Here is a 17,533-nt window from a genome sequence, read left to right as displayed (position 1 = left end):
CGTCAAATGACAAAGTATTATTCGTTTCAGTTTCTTTTCTAAATGCTTTGTTTCAGAAAAATTAATTGCATCTTATTTTTGAACCCTTTATTTAATTATTTTCATGTTAATAAAGATGGAATTTTATAATAGACATTTTATAAGTGATCTCAATTAGCATTCCGAAATTCTGCCCAATGGAAAACCTAAAAGCTATAATGAGTTTTCTCTGTAAGTTACAATCCACGTTTCCTTTCAATGTATCATATTTCAAGTGCTTTGATTGTTAATGGAATATCAAATGGTATAAAGTTAGTGAATAAAATTTTATTATCAAGTTATAATTATTTCAGATGAAAAGCTTTGAATAAGGGAATAACTTCAGGACAATTGGGAACCAACTTCGGTAAATAATTTCATTAAAAAGCCTTAATAATATCAATAATGCACTTTATTTATGTAAACTTTAAGAATATGATAAATAAATTTACGTTGTAAAAGGTTTATGTATTCTTATAAAATTTAGTAAAGAAATAAAATAAGTATCTTTTATATTAAAATAATTATTATAAAAATAAATACACATACAGTACACTTCCGAGTATCCTGCCTAATGTGGCGGAAGCACAGGTCGGATAACAAAATAGCCGGATAGGCCGGACTTCTATGAATTCATTTCTTTGCCCACCAATACCAGAAGGCAAAGTTTTTATAGCAAAACTCACATAACACGTATTTTTTCACTTCTTATTGAGTACTAAGTCCTCCATTTATCTCAAGCCACGTAGAATGTGAAGGCAGCCAGGTGAATCATAGAAGCAGCTACCGGTAACGTGTCGAGTTAAAACAGAAGACTCTGTACTGATAGTTTATATATGCTTATATACTGCACTGTACGTTTCAAGAATTTATTTCAGGATTTTAACATAAATTCTGAAATGTCTAACTTAATTACGATGAAAGAAAACAAGGCCGGATAGTCGCGAGCCGGATACTCGGGAGTGTACTGTATTTATAGAATTAGTAAAATTTCGAAACAAGATTTCGGAATAAATATTTAATTTTTAATTCATTCTATAATGGTCTATCTAACATTCTTAATAAAGTATTTTATTGAGAAAAATATTATTTAGAATTTAAGGAGTCATTTAATATTAAATTCTTTTTATACTGTAATACTGTTAAATTTAGTACTGTAATTACAAATACTGTAAGCCTCTGAAAAACAAATAATTTAAAATTTAAATTTAAATCATATGAAATTAATATAAAATAATCTTCAAGCATATATATATATATATATATATATATATATAACGTTAACATACGTGGAGCAGAAATCGCTCTAATTACTTATTACGGAATGGCAGCAATGAAATGTAAACATATCGATGTACAAAAGTTTCGATGTACATATCGATGTACGACTACTTTATTCAACATTTTTATAGCTGTACTTAATTTATTACTTCTCTAATTAAATAAAATTATTATAATATAAATGTTACTCGCCGTTTCAAACACTTCATTCTGTCACAAGATGTAAAAAAAAATTAAGAAATAAATTTTAATCGAAAAGTTTAATAATCGAGAGAGAAAGTAGGCTTAACCATCACTATGGATGCTCGGTATGACTTATCAACTGGAAATAGATGATTTATAAAACTATTAATTCCCAAAAAGATTTTTGCATCATCTTAAAACTCAAAAAATTATCTCTTTAATGACATCGATTTCATTTCTATACAGATTTTTTTCTTTACTTTTAATAAATTCTTCAAGTTTAATTTGGTTCGAAAAAAGCTTTTTAAGAGTAATGCTCCCTTCAGTTCTTTTTTTAATGTTTTGAATATTCATTCAAAGTACTATTATTAAATCGTATAAAATAAACTTAAATTTTAAATAACATATTAATCCTTTATTAACTTAAAAACTTCAGTCTAAAATCTTGGCGAACAAGCTGGTCACCAAAAGTGGCTAGTACAGCTAATAAACAAATATTGCAAATGCTTTCTGTTTATTTCCTTCATCAAAACCATATGAATTAAAAAAGAAACTGCATTTAAATTTTTTCGGGTAAGGGGGCTTTCTTTATACATCATATAATTTTTCAAATTAATACTGAACCATCCCTACTATTATATACATTCTAACATTTTAAATTATGAAATTCTATAAATAATTTTATTTATCATATTTTTGTTAAATAGATAGTCATAAAAGATCGACACCTAAATCTAATTTTATTCTTCATTAGAAAGGAAAAAGATCTGTATTCTAATTAACTTCACTCTATTGACTTAAATGTAATTATATGTTTCGTACAGTTGCCACTTACAAACGCAAAATAATAATAATAATAATAAAATTAAGCAATAAATATTGTAGAAAACTAGCTTGGCGAATTACTAACCGACTTTTAATGACGCAGAAACAGAAACTATCACTCACGTTTTATTTTTTACTTTCTCATCGAACGATGCAGACACTCACATACAAAAAAGAAATTCACAGGAAATTTATTATAGCTTCTATGACTGTCATTATTTAGTATCATTGTTTGCCGCTCGCATCAGTGGCGCTGTGATGCGTCGCATGTCAAACGACTTATTAGAGGTTGTTATTATTAAAAGTAAAACTGTCTATCAAGTCTTATGGAAAGAAGTCATATTTGCATAACTCGTTTGCTGTATAGCGAGATCAAGGTGGAGAAAAAAAATAATAATTCAAAAAAGAAATTTGCAGCCATCACAAACCATGTGCCAGATAATGATTAAAATTATGCGAAGAAAATAAAAAGAAGAAAAAAAATAAATTATTGGAACCGGTTCATTGCACCTCAAACGCCTCCAATTTATTTTCGCCTCTTTTTTTTTAATTTAAAAGACGTCGACAAAGTATCATCTCGAAATAACGTTAAGGAGCGCGCGAAGCCCTCAGGGACAAAAATAAAAGTAATTGGACTTTCATTTTCTTTCGATAAGAAAAGGTCTGGCTTTTATTCAGGTAATAGGCAACATAAGAATTAGTTTGCGCAGTACTAGAATTCGATACTTTTCAGTACGCATCAAAGTGGAATAGTATATATATAAATTCAAAGAATCTGGAAATATAATTATTTTTAACTGTTCACACTATTTTGAAACTTATTATAAGTGTAAAGACAAATTTAAGTTTGGCAAATACACTTGTCACTCCATCAGACTATTATTTAGTTAGGTTTAGTAAAGGCTGTATGAAACAAGGTGTCGTGCTTTGTCTCAAATATTTGATCAAATGATTTGAGTCAAAGTATTCATCAGTTGCAGAAATAAGAAACTATGGTGAATCTTTGATTCAATTGCTCAATTTTAGTGGATCCTTTGAAGAAGCCAGTACAAACCGATGCGTCGAACCTTCACTCGAATGTTTGATCGAATGACTTGAATCAAAAGATTCGAATTGAAGAAACAAGTGTCTCGATTATATGTTATGGTGAATAACTGACTCAACGTTTGAAAATTTTAGTAAATCCTTTGATAAAGCTGATGCGAAACAATGCGCCGAGTCTCCACTCAAATAATTGATCGAATGATCTTTGTCAAAAGATTCGTCAATTGCAGATACAAGTGTTTCGGCTATACAGTAAGGTGAATGTTTGATTCAGTGTTTGACAATTTTATGTGAATCCTTTAAAAAAAGATGGTGCAAAACGATGCGTTGAATCTACACTCAAATGTTTGTCCAAATGGTTTAAGTCGAAAGATTCGTCAGTTGCAGAGACAGGTGTCTAGACTACTTGGAATGGTGAATCTTTGATACGTTTGGCAATTTTAGTGGATCCTTTAAGAAGTTGCAGTTGTTAGTCTCACAGTGCTGGTATTGACTTGTTCCAGTCTGTTAATTCAAAAAATGAGACATAAAAAATGATTATTTAGCTAATTAATGGCAGCAAAGTGACCCGTGTCATATAGTTTTGCACCCTTCCTATGACTCAGGCGTAAAAGACCGACAACTATCGGAATAAGTTCCAATAAGGATGTTATACAGAAATTCTGTCACATTGGGCAACAAAGTACCTAGCGTCCTAAGGTGGCAGGTTTTCATAACATCTTTTAACACCGGTTTTATATTAACGTCTTTTTTTTACGAGTACTATTGGAACACACTCATAATTTTGAACCATATGCTGACAACGAGGGCAAAAATAGCCCTGCAGACCCATCTCGAAACTTCTGCACCATATTCATTTCTGATGTCTGACGTTTGACCTTTTTAACGAGCATCAAGCTGGTAAAAATGCAGATCTTTTCGTGAAATTGTACCTACTGCCACCTCCCGATTCTGAAGACCAGACACTCCCATATGATCATTGCAGCTCAAGAATTTTTTAGTGTTCGATGGCAAGATTTGGTTCGGGTTTTATCTTAGTTTTATAAATGTTTCATTTTGACGTCTCACTAGCTTATATTAATAGTATTGGTAAAAACTTCTTTATTTTCAACTTCGGTCAAACGATTAAGATGACATTTACTTCTCTTTTGAACTGCCAAACCTTAAAAACTAGAGGACAGCTGCTATAAGAGGATTTAAAGTCGCATTGTTGGCGAAGTCGGATTTTGAACCTGTGAATTTTACCTCCCCCCCCCACGTAAAGACTCCAAGCAAGCCATTGAATGTTCTTTAATTTTAAATTTTGTGAAAAGTAACGCAGGCGTATATAGTTAAAAAGGAATCACTTTATCAGTCATTTTTAATCCCATTAAAAATATAAAGAGTTTGAGCAAATTCTTAACAAAAGAAATTATAATAATACTATTGAAATATTTATATAATATATAGAGATATTTATATTTAATAAATAATAAAAACAACTGCTTACTTAAGCAATATTTATTCAATATGAGCATTAATTTTCGCATATCAAGAGAGTTATTTTTAAAAATGACTATTTGGACTAGTTATATTATTTTACCACACATTTTTAAAAAATTGCATTTGCAATGCTGTGATTTTTGAGATTATTTCTTAAGAAACGCCCGAAGAAACAAAAACAAAACAAAAATCCTATTGCACTTTTCAATAGTATGTGGAAGACCACGCGTCCAAGATACGACATTAAATTTTACAAAGGTGGGTTTACACTCATCTAGTTATAAGATTCCAGTAAGTCACGCATGCGCAGAAAGAAGATTGCGCATGCGCTGAGAGAACAGATAACAGCAAGTTCTTGTCTCGACAGGACAGGTACTTGATACTGTGCAATTACTGCGTATGCGTGGTTTTACTGGATGGATTGTAGCTGGCCGAGTCTGGAAAAATAGATTATTGTAAAGAAGAGAATGAACAGCATCGCTCCTCAGAATGATATCAAACGAACCATATATTCCTAAGATCATTTAGAAATGATTCTTTCCTTTATTAGCCTCCAAAATTCTTTGCTTTTTTAACACATTTTAACACAAATGAATTACATAAATAGATAAATAATTTAAAGAAAAGAGAGCCACTCAAATGCTGTACCATTTAAACTATACTTTTTTGTACCAGGCTATTATAATAATGATGTAAATTTAACGGAAAAATTTGTTTTAATAACAGATTAAATTTCTAAATTACAGCTGCTAACTTTAGAAAAATCCTTGAATTTTTAAATCTTTACTGCTTACAAAGAATTAATTCCTATCATCCAAGGGTGTTTTAAAAATCGTACCAAAATCAATTTCCCATTTTTTTCCCACCTTTATTTCCAACTCTTCCTCCTTCGCAGCTAACCGAAGCCTGCAGAGCAATAAAGGTCAAAATTCCAAACGCGCAAAAACTTATGATAGTCTTTAAGTAAGAAAGCTGCCATTTACTTAATCTCGCTCATAAAACTAGCGAATCTTTAAATAACGATTATTATTATTATTATTTCTATTTTAAACATTTTTGGAGCTTAACATTAATCGATTATTTTTTTTAATGGGGAAAAATTCTCCAAGACATCCTAGTAGAGGCTGCAGAATGGGTGGTATTTTTTGGTGGCGAAAATTCTAATTATTTCTCACATTTAAATCATTTCCCAACCCGGCTTTTCAGGATAAGGACGGGCACAAAAGGATCCCTAAATAATGAGGCATTCATTCCTCGTAAAAGATTTTTAATGGCTGCTTGCTACGTTCGTATTGAAACAATAAAAACACCGCGTTGAATTCTATGCCACTTAGGGTTGTCCAAAAAACAGGCAGATGTTACCGTGGAGTCGTTGAGATGGAACATCGTCGTTAAAATTGAACTCTCCTTTGCGTGTTTTTGATATTCTAACAAAGAATTTTTATGCACAGTCAACCGTTATTTGAATGCTAAAGAAAACGCGTAGGCACAGCAAAACCCTGGAGGCATTTGGGTATCATTCAACTTGGCGGTAATTACGAAGACGGCATTAAACTCTTCGCCAACAGATTCATTGAGAAAAATTGTAAATAGAAAAGTGTATTCGGAAGATGTTTTTGATATTCTGATTATTATTTTCCTTATTCTAAGTAAGTTACGTTTAGTTTATTAAATTTTTTATAATATTAAAGACTAATTTAGAAGTAGCAAGAGGGCTCTTTTACTTACTATTTTACTATTTTAGAATGTTACCAGAATTATTTTAGAATTTACTTATTACTATTTTAGAATGTTACCAGATGTTGAGGACGACACCTAGGCCGGCACTCCTTTATTAAAACTTCTACACCACATAAGTGGTTTGATTTTCAATGCCAGATTTAATATTCACTAGTTCACAGATACGGTATTTTTTTAACAGAATCTGTTTTGAATCTAGAGGTTTTGAAATTGAGACTTAACCATTGTGGTTATGATGCAAAGAGAGTATTGTTTTATCAAAAATTTTGACAATGTTATTTTGATTCATTTCCACATTTTAGATCTTTCTCGGATCGAAAAAAAAAATCTATATTTTCTGAAATCTGTTTTTATGTTTGTCGTTAAATAAATATATGAACATGATATCTAGAAATCACCTTGAGCTAGACGGATGAAATTTGGTATGTGGTCTTTACACCGAATGTGTAAATTTTTATGGAATTTTACAAGAAATCCATTCCGAAGGAACTGTTTCTCTGTTTATACGAAAAAAAAAAACACATGATGAATAAAACACAAACTAGACAAATAAAATTTGGTACACTGTTTAAGTGTTTAAATTATAAATACTTATCAAATTTTGAATTAAATCCATTAAGGGATTGAACTTCTGTAGATACATACATTCACATGCATGTAAATTCGATTATACAAAGAAGCAATGAACTAGAGAAATGGAATTTGGTATATGATAACTAAAGTGGTAAATTCGTATTAAATTTTTGCTTCAATCTGTGGAAATGAAAGTCCTAAAATATTCACTCGATTTATTTTACTTTATTACGAAGCACAAAACGCTCACGTGCGAGACTCGGGAACTCTCAAGGCATTCATAATTTTTATGTGAGGAGAATAACACATTTTTTTAAGGAATGTCGCGCGTCTTGACTTAAGTGATGACACTTTTCGTGGCAAAGGAAGTTTATTATATATTATGGATTAAGTGAGTGATAACTATTTACAAATATACAAACCAGTTTAAATCTAAACTCATTTCTCGGTTGGTTAGTTAGTTAGTTAGCTAAATTAACGTCCCGTTTAAAGCAACACTATGGCTATTTTGGAACGGACCTCGTAAATTTGAACCGCTGTCAGATGACGAGGACGACACCTGATCTGGCACCCCCTCTCCACACCACACCACATCATACCAACGGGAGGACGTTTGGCCCTGACGGATTTATCGTGCAACAGACCCCCTTACACGTCGGTTCTTCGATGGAATGGAGTCTCGAATCTGAAACCCTACGGCTCACAAGCCGAGACCTTACCAAGCCGCCACCACGGCCCAACTCATTTCTCGGAGTTCCCACCGAAGTTCTCACAAACTTACACTTTTACAGACCGAAGTTTCACAAACTTACTTTTCACAGCCACCGGTGTGTGGCACATAGTTAAAAATAAAATTATAGGCATTTTTCTTTATATCCATGTCTCATTATTAATATGCGTAATAATTTTAAATCTATACATTTTTTTTAAAAAAAATTCATTTATTTATACTAATATTTTATTTTCAAATTCTATTAACCTCACTGATTCTTCCTTTCTTTTAAATCGATTTATTAAAAGCCCCTTTTGCGGAAAATGCTCGCATGCAGGCTGATTTAAAGACAGGCTTAACTTCTGTTTTGATGATACTGCACAGCACAACCCCCGGAGGGGAGAAAGTGCCACTAAGCGGGCCCACCCGATTGATTTATTAGAATTCTAAGCAGATACGTCAGATATTCACGTGATCCGGTGCACGGGATTCCTTTGCATACGAGATGCACAGGTTCATCCACCGGGAAGGGGCTGTTATTATAAAACCATCAAAGGCATTACACACCTATAACTGAATATTCCAGCAGCGCAATTATTCGGCTGTTCGATAACTCGCTCGTAGGAGGAGCCGCTGCTATAAATCGCGCGTATACGAAATAAAGAAAAGCCACGCTGTTGTGTTGTATTAAGTATTTCTCCAAGAGAAAAATGGTCTGTCATGGGTTCGATAATGTTTTCTTGCTCCTTAACACGTGTTTTCTGAGGGATTGGAATCGCAGGTGCATTCGATAAATTGCCGGTCGATAAGGGGTGTCTGCTCGCATGTCGAATGGCGTGAAGATGATTTCGTTTATACAGTTTTGCACGCACGTGATCAGAGAGAGAGAGCGAGATTTAACTGAGAGTTCGTACGAATATTAATCGCTCATTTAGTATGCTATGATTTGAAATTCCTTTCCTTTAGGTGAGGTTTTCATAATGATTACAAGCCGCCTTTGGCGACCACTGGGTTCGTAGGGATTAATGGCTGCTAAAAACTCTAATTAAATATTTTGTATAACCATGCCTTAAAGGCTCCCTTAGAAAGCTATTAAAATTTTGTTATGGTTTTGTCTTTATATTTTGATAAAAATAAAAACAATACTATTTTGGAAGTCTTACTATGTTCTGTTAATTGCGCTTTGCGGTTTCTTATTTTTCTATCTATTTCTTTATACATCCGAGTAATATCAAAGAAAAGAGCAAAAGTTTTTAAAATGGTCACATTAAAAAAAAAATTTCGTCATTGCTTGATTCTGACGTTAAACTTTAATTTTAAATATAATATTATATCTGAAATCTACATAAAATGGAAAAATAAACTGAATCTAATATATAAAAATCGTGTGTCGTTTGTGTTCGTACTCCTCCGAAACGGCTCGATCGATTTTTATGAAATTTTTTATGTGTATTTGGTAGGTATGAGAATAGGTCGTAAAGTATATTTCATAACATTAAGTAATTAGGGTGCCCCTATCCAGAATTTTTTTTTGTATTTTTTTGACTAAATTTTTATTTTGTATTTTTTTATTTGGCATCAAAAAATACCTACAACCCCAAATTTTCACCCTCTTACCCACCTCATCCTTCCATTTTTTAATCGCGATTTCAGTATTTTTGTATAATCTATATCCAAATAATTAATCCGAATTTAGCGATACGATTCAATATGAATTCTCATATACATTATGGATAGAGGAGTTCTAGTATTATTCAGGAATTGTCCTAAATAATTTAAAATCCATAGAAAAAGAAGCGCTTTGCACCTAATATGGTGTGGGAATACCTTTGGCAATTAAAACCTCCTTGAAGTGGACATATAAAAATTCTGTATGATAGTAAGTGAGATGATGTACCATTCCTCATGCAGAAACTGCTTTCCCGGAGAGAAGCATAAGGAAGATGGTGGAATCTCATCTTCAGACCACAGGGGCTCTATGATGTTCAAGTCTGTGATTGGGCAGACCACGGAAGATGTGTAACTGAGTCCTCTTCTTCACAAACCCGTGATAGAACAGTTCAACTCTGGTGAATACGAGAATTATCATCTTAATAGGTGCAATCTCCGGACGAAAACAATGTCTGCACAGCAGAATGCAGTTGGTTGGCCAAAAGAATGGCATAGTCATCGCTAATAACCTGTCCATGTAAGGTGACCAGGGCCCCAAACCATTACGGATCCACCCCCATGCTTCAATGTAGGAAGGAGGTAATCTGAGCAGTAGGTTTCTGCGGGATTTGCCACACGTAAACCCACCCCGTGATGGGGAATAAGAAGAAACTGAATTAATCGGAAAACAAGACAAGTTTCCATTGATCTGCAGACCAGGTTTTATGGTCCATGCACCACTGTACTCCTCGCTTCCGATTTACATCTGATACAAGATATTTTGCAATCGCAGATCTGCTCCAAGTATTTTGTTTATGCGATTTCATTCGAACTGTATGTGTCAACATTAAGTTCTGTAGGTTAATTCAGCTCAGCAGATACCTTTTCTGCCATGGTCTTCCTTCTGGTGGTCACATTCCTACTTAATGTCCGCCTGTCTCTCGCTGTGAGTTTTTCTTCCACAGTTCGTTCTAGCAGGTATTGTTTTGCCAAGACCGCTGTATACTGCCATGACCGACACTGTACTTATTGATACCCCCAACAGCTGTACCATTGTGGTTACCGATGCACCAACCAGACGGGCTCCCACTATTTCCCCCTCTGGAACTATGACAAGTCTCTCATTTTAGCTTCATCCGAAACGAAATTAAGCAGATAATATGTAAAATACTCTCGCACACACCCTTAGGTCTAAAAGCAACAACGTACAACAAAAAAACTGGTAGTTACGTTTTTAATTTAGTCTTATACTATCACATATGAAAGTCACTGTTTCAGCGAGGCTTTTCCATTATTTTGAACAACACTTGTATACCTATATTTAAAATATACTGCAAATACAGTATCCCTCTAAGTATCCTAATGTGGCTGAAGGAATGGCCGGATAACAAAAAAACCGGAAGGACACGGAGTTCTATTAATTCTTTTCTTTGCCCACCAATACTAGAAGAATAAATTTTTATACCAAAATTCACTGTTTTAATACATATTTTCTCACTTCTTATTGAGTACTAAGTCCTCCGTTTACTTCAAACCATGTAGAAACGAGAACGCGGTCCAGTGAATCATAGAACGTAACGTATAGAGCTGAAATAGAAGTCTCTGTACTGGTAGCTTATATATGTTTTTATAACTCTTAACTCCGAAGCTATATTTGTTTGCTGTTACACCAGAGTCTAGTCTCTGTATAGCGCGTAATTTCTCCTCCATAGTCACTCTAACTTTTTTTCCCACCCAATTTTGAAATCTTTACTATGATACACTTAAAAATCATTTAGGACATCCTAGGAACAGTTTACGAATTATTTACATACTTGTACAATTATAATCAGAAACAGCGGAAACAAATGAGTTACACACTGACGAAACAAAGAACAACGAGTAAAACGCCTCTTTTCCTGTCATAACATGTATTTTGCACATGACATGTAAAAGGATCGTAGCAGACGACAGCTTCCAGTGCCTTGGCGATGTTGCCTTGCCTCACCGACGCCTTGCCTTCCTAGTTCTTGCCATAAATTTCGATGAAAGAAAAATAGGCCGGATAGCACGGAAGCCGATAGTAGTCAACCGGATATTCGGGAGTGTACTGTAATATATTTCATAAGCACTTTGCCAGTATCATGAGATTTTGTTCTACAGCCTTCCTAAATTAATTTACGGCAATTAGAGTTGAAATATTGTTAATAGGATAATAATTCATCTTTATAGGTTATTATCCTATTAACAATATTTTTCTTTCACATCGTTCAGTTTCCGAAATGCTCACTAAAACTTGAGGCAGCAGAGAAATTGATTGTGGGACCCGATTGTCTTCCGGATTTATCTTACAAGCACTGGAAAGAAAAATGAGTTTTTAACGACTGGGTTTTTCCGCCCCAATGCGCCCTATTTCACGAATGGGTTGAAGAGGCACTCACCAGATTCCGCGTTCCGCAGTGGCGCCCGTGCAGGGGCATGGAGAGGGTGACACGCCCAGACTCCGAGACAGACACCGAGTAGCACTCGTAGGGATGACCGGCGGCATATACACGGCCTCGGAAGGGGGTGGATACACGGACGATCACGTCCATCGCCGTCGGACCACACTGAATGTCCACTGAAAAATATTTCAAGGTTAGTTATGTAAAAAGAGTTTTAATGGGTACAGTGACGGCACATTTCAAAGTTGTTTTTTATTCTGGAGGTGGGTGGTCGACTTCTAATATCCCTTTTTTTTGTCGTAAAAAACAAGTACATAATTAGATTCAATTTTTTTTAATTCAATAATTTTTTTTAAAGTTTTTCAAAAAAAATTTTCTTTTTTTATTTCCTTCTACAGTATTTAGTCTAAACAGTAAGTGTTACTGATGTGCTGCAACGATGACATTTCATGCCATTGGTAACTCAAACGATCTTAAATACACTCCTAGATATTACGTTTCACTTGCTTTCAGATGTTATAATTTTTTTAATGCCATTATTAATAAAATTAAAAGTGGCATTAAAAAATTGAAACAAAAATAAATGAAAAAATTTGCCAGTTATTTTTGTTTTAATTTGTTAAACGGTAAAGATTGATTAATACTATCAACATCTTAACAGATTGAGACATAGAGATGGTAGTGGAACTTGAACCGAAGAAAGAAGATTATGGACTCTCTTCAATGATTGCACTTTTAACCATAAGTATTCAAGCACTTATAGATTGTTTTTTTTTTCTTTAGCAATAGACTGCTCACTACTCTCATGCCAAAAAAAAACAAAAAAAAAAAACCTGGATGTGGGCTAGTTTCCCCTGAAAAGCCCACCAGGAAAATAGCTTATTCCCATACATTGCAACTAATAGCCAGGTTTTCCTGACGAACAGAAGATGCTCCACTTTTCCTTTATCGTGAGTTTTGATACAAAAACTTATTTAAATATGCTAGATGATTATTAGACCCCACACAAATTGCTCAGAATAACTCGAAGTAATAATCACATTAATAAAAAAAATCACTTTTGTGAAAGAACCAAAAAGAATTATGCTACTTTAAACTAACTGACTTGTTTCAGACAAGAAACCAGTCAATTTTCTTAAAAAATAAAAAACTATAAATAGCAGAAAGAGCTTTAAAAAGCCACTGTTAGAAAAATATATATTACCATTAATTTTTGAAAAAAAATTGATAATTTTTAATATTTAATTTTATTTGCATACATACGTCTCAAACTATATAGAATGAAACTAAACACAAGAGAAAGGATAATAAAAATAACCACAACATAAAAATTATTTTTAAAAATAAATCTTCAATGAGGTTTTAAAGTTGTCTTAAAAGAAATTCTGACAAAAAATCATTAATGTTGTAAACTGAAAATGACTGTAAAACAAGATTTTTGACATATGTAACGAAATTTCATTATTTTCTATGGTTTTACTTCTAAAATATTATGTTTTCCGTGTACCAACCATAATGAAATATTCATTCTTCTGAAAATGTATTTAAAAATGTACTAGAACATCAATTCGTCTAACAACACAAGAAACGAGGGCCGAGATAGCCTGATTGGTATCCCTTGGTTGTGACTGGCACCCCTTGGGTTGTGATTTTAAACCCCTCCGGCCGAAGACTCTCCGTGTACTAGGTGGCTAGTGCACGTATAAATCTGTCGTAGCCACAAAATTTTCCAAGTCGAGACGATACCACTTAGGGTACTGGCTCAGAAGTGATCGTTCTCTGATTCAGGTCTAAGTTACGATTTGTGGATGAATAAATTAAATGCATGAAGTCCGCCCCATGAAAAGGACTGTGACATATGAGTAACTAAGACATACTCTTGGCCCTAAATGGTGCTACTGAAACAAGCGACGCTAAAACTCGGCTTATCTATGACAAGTGCCATAAAGCAACAACAACATAAAAAAATGATATTTGCAAGCTTTTTCTAACAAAAATATTCTAAATAAGTTGTGGCTGGGTATGTAGAGAATTGAGATAAGTATTTCAATATTAGTTTTAGAAGATTTTATACTCTAAAAATAAAATAAATTATTCATTTCCGCTTTAAAATATGATCATTTCTGGTTTCATTTTTATTTGTTATGTGTTATTGAAACTGCTATGTTTATAGATTTCTCTTACCTAAATTAAAAATAAAAACCATGTTAGAAAGTTTAGAACATTAAAAAGTTGCATTTTTCAGCTAAAATCACCTTTACACACTAGTCAGATATCTTACTTATTATAAAAGCTGCCGTTTTGAAAATAAAGACTCACCATCAATACAGGATTCCTTTTCGAAATACGTTCCATCGTCCTCGTCATCGATGACGTCATTGGGAGTTTTCATAGTCGGTTCCAGAGTCCCCAGCTCAGAGTTGGAGTCCTCAGGACTGAGAAGGCAGGTGGGAGATTGCCCACCGAACTGGTAGGAGCGGCAGGGGAAAGGGACAGATTCCAGACAAGCCAGCTCACAAGCTTCACGCGAGGTGATGTTGCCTATCACCTGGACGTGCCGATGCCGCCGCATGATAGCTCTCGACTGTCGACTCCGGAACTGGCATCCCTGTGGCTCTGTAAACAAAAATTTAAATAAGCACATAACGTGATTAAATTATTTGGTATTAGATTTTTTTTTTAACAATAGAATTGAATTTCAGTGATATTTACTGACCTCAGAATTATCGTAATAAAAAACTTTAAATGAAACAAATTGAATTTAGAAGTATCAATGTGCCATTTTTAAGCAAGGCAAAACAGATCTTTAAATTTTGACTCATGTTCAGATGAAGAGGATGAAACACAAGTAGGCACCCCGTCTTAGAATTTCTATTAAGAATTCCGAAGAACATTAACTTTCATGTCCAAAAACATTTCTGTTTATGCCTCTCTCCTCTCCTTCATCAAATACTTAGGGCTCTTAAAAGTACAATTAGGTTTCGAAACAGGGACTCTTTATTTTGTAATACCTGATAACCAAATTCTTCAGATGATATTTCTAGACCATTTAATTCACTTATAGGTCAAATATGAAGTTAGTATTAGAAGAAGAAGAATCCAAATGAAGATCTACTTTCAAGAAAGTAAAATTGGTATAATAACGCAAAGAAAAATACAAAAAATTTACTTAAAAGTATGTATTTTAGTGTCATTAGTTGTGCTAGTATAGTGAATACCAAAATATATATGGATTTTTATATACTTTTATTTTTCAGAATCACCGCTGTTATGAATCTGTAATGCTTTTTTCCCTGCCATATTAGTTTTATGGTAGAAAAGAGAGATTTACAGAGATTCTTAATAGATATCAGTTCAATGACTATCGAGCTATGACGATAAAAATGAAGGCTCAGAAAATACAAGAATTATGGCTGTATCTCTAATAGGAACAGAGATCTACAGATTCTTCAGGAAAATTCCACTCGACGTCACGTCCAGTCAGAAAGCTATATAAATACAGGAAATTCAAACAAGTGAATCAATCTTTCTTTTGAACTTTGTTGGCAGATCTAACTGGTAAGTTGACACTGAGTGCTATTATATTATTATATTATATTATATGAAATTTAAATGTGAAATATGAGTTTATTTTCGTATGTTTCCACACAAATCTAAATGAATAATGCTGGAACCTAACACATTTTGAGAAGAAAAACTGAAATTGCACAGAGGGAAAACAATAGTTCACATTTAAGAACTATATGGCTAACATAAAATTTATAATATAACAAAAAGTTTGATAAAAATAGCCTTTACCACTCACCTTCGACACACTGCCTTTCTAGATATAGAACCGAATCCGGATCCGGGGATTGTCGGAAAACTTCGGATGCTGTTCGACGATCGTGTCGACTCAGGATGCATTCGGACTTGGAGCTGTCGTACCTGGCCGAGCGACAGACGAATGTAGATTCGGCCAGGCACAAAAGCATGCAAGAGTCGCTGGAGTTGACCCCCTTCACAGTTTTGTCCAGATAGTGGAAGAGCTGGACGCCCTGGACTTCGTCGAAAGCCCATTCATGATCACAATGTGAATCTGAGAGAAGAGAGTAAAAGGCAATTGTTATGATTGTATAGACTTTCAAAAGATAAATGAATATTAACCTTATTAATATTATTTAAAACATTTCAAAGACTGAAAGTAAGTAGTTTGTTTATAAAAATTTATTTGATTTTTTTCCCTTCTTTTTATTAACTACTAGCTGGTACCCGGAGCGTTGTTGCCGCAGAAGAAATAATTTTGGAAATATCGTTTGAAATTTAAAACAGCTGAAGACATCCTTTGTAGATGACTATTCATTAATGAGAAGAAAAAATTAGCGCTTGCACTAAATATTTTCGATTTTATTTCACTCACATTGATTGGCATCAATGATAATAATTTTATTTTGTTTGATACATGTGTGATTAACTCCGAATGACATGTGCCGGTTGCCGGTTTACTGTTTACCTTTTGTCAGTTGTCAATTTTAAAATATAATCTTCGCGCAGGTGCAAGCAATAAATTGGCAAAGTTTCATCGCAAAGTGGCGTGTTTTTTGGCGTGTCAGCCAAATTTTCAACTGAATCAAATGTTGCTAATTATTTATACAAAATGCAAATAAATGGATTTAACATACAAAATGAAACGGACTAACTCTTTGTTAAAATCAAGCATGATCCAGACAGAAAAATTGCAAAAAAAAGAAAAAAGAAAAAAAAAATTAGAAAGTTATTTTTTAAAAGAAAAAAAGTAAAGTAAATAAATTGGAGAACATATCCTTCATTTCTCGGATTATACATTCGTTATTCATTTCTCAGATTCATTGTTTATTCTCGCATATTATATTAATTAGTTATACGCTGTTAACTAATTAATACAACACTAACATCCACCTGATGAGATCGGAACCTGTGTGCCTTTTAGAACTAAATCCATTAAAGCACGTTCTATACGCCGGAAAAGATTAAAGCATAAAAAATCAGGGAAATATTTTTAAATTATGAGATAAGAAATTCAAAGTGTAAGGAATAATTAAATTAAGAATGAAACCACGGATGGATCCTAGCACAGCCCACCTCTTGGCGTCTTTTTGAATTCTCGCCAAACGAGTGGCGATTACGTCGCCAATGTGGCAATCTAGACGGATTTTTTGATTATATTTATTTTATTTTATTATTATTTATTTATTTTTATTTATTATACTTATTTTTTTTATTTTTTTTTATTCATTTTTTTATTATATTTATTTTATTTTATTTATTATTATTTCTGGCCTTCAAGTATCCTTTTTTAATTGAAAAATAATAATAATAACAAATATTAGTTAGTCGTCAACTTGGCGAGATTTCAAATAAGTCGCCAAGAGGTGGGCCCATCTATTATTTTACCAAAACCACCACCGAAGTTTAGAAAATTAAATTAATTATAGATTTAAATCATAGAAAGCAATCTACAATTCGATAAGTCTGAAAACTAATAATGGCTAGCAACTTTTATCAATGGTTTTGTTTTCTCTATGCAATATTTGAAAGCATATTTATAGAAATAGCACAGATGGGGAGAAATATTAAACTTTCT

At 33.3% G+C, this 17,533-nt stretch overlaps 1 protein-coding gene across 1 annotated transcript in view; it reads right to left on the bottom strand.

The window, feature by feature from the left end:
• LOC129984233 (uncharacterized) overlaps positions 1–17,533 on the bottom strand; it is a 194,712-nt gene that overhangs the window by 70,449 nt on the left and 106,730 nt on the right. Inside the window, exons 4-6 of the mRNA XM_056094065.1 lie at positions 15,737–16,009; positions 14,251–14,547; positions 11,929–12,107 (exon numbers count right to left, since the gene is read on the bottom strand). Coding sequence (XP_055950040.1) covers positions 11,929–12,107; positions 14,251–14,547; positions 15,737–16,009 — 749 coding nt within the window. The remainder of the gene's footprint in view (positions 1–11,928; positions 12,108–14,250; positions 14,548–15,736; positions 16,010–17,533) is intronic.

Source organism: Argiope bruennichi, chromosome 9 (assembly GCF_947563725.1).
Source record: "Argiope bruennichi chromosome 9, qqArgBrue1.1, whole genome shotgun sequence".
Taxonomy (NCBI): Eukaryota; Metazoa; Arthropoda; class Arachnida; order Araneae; family Araneidae; genus Argiope; species Argiope bruennichi.
The sequence above is the reverse complement of the archived record's forward strand: the minus strand, read 5'-3'. Positions and strand labels throughout refer to the sequence as shown.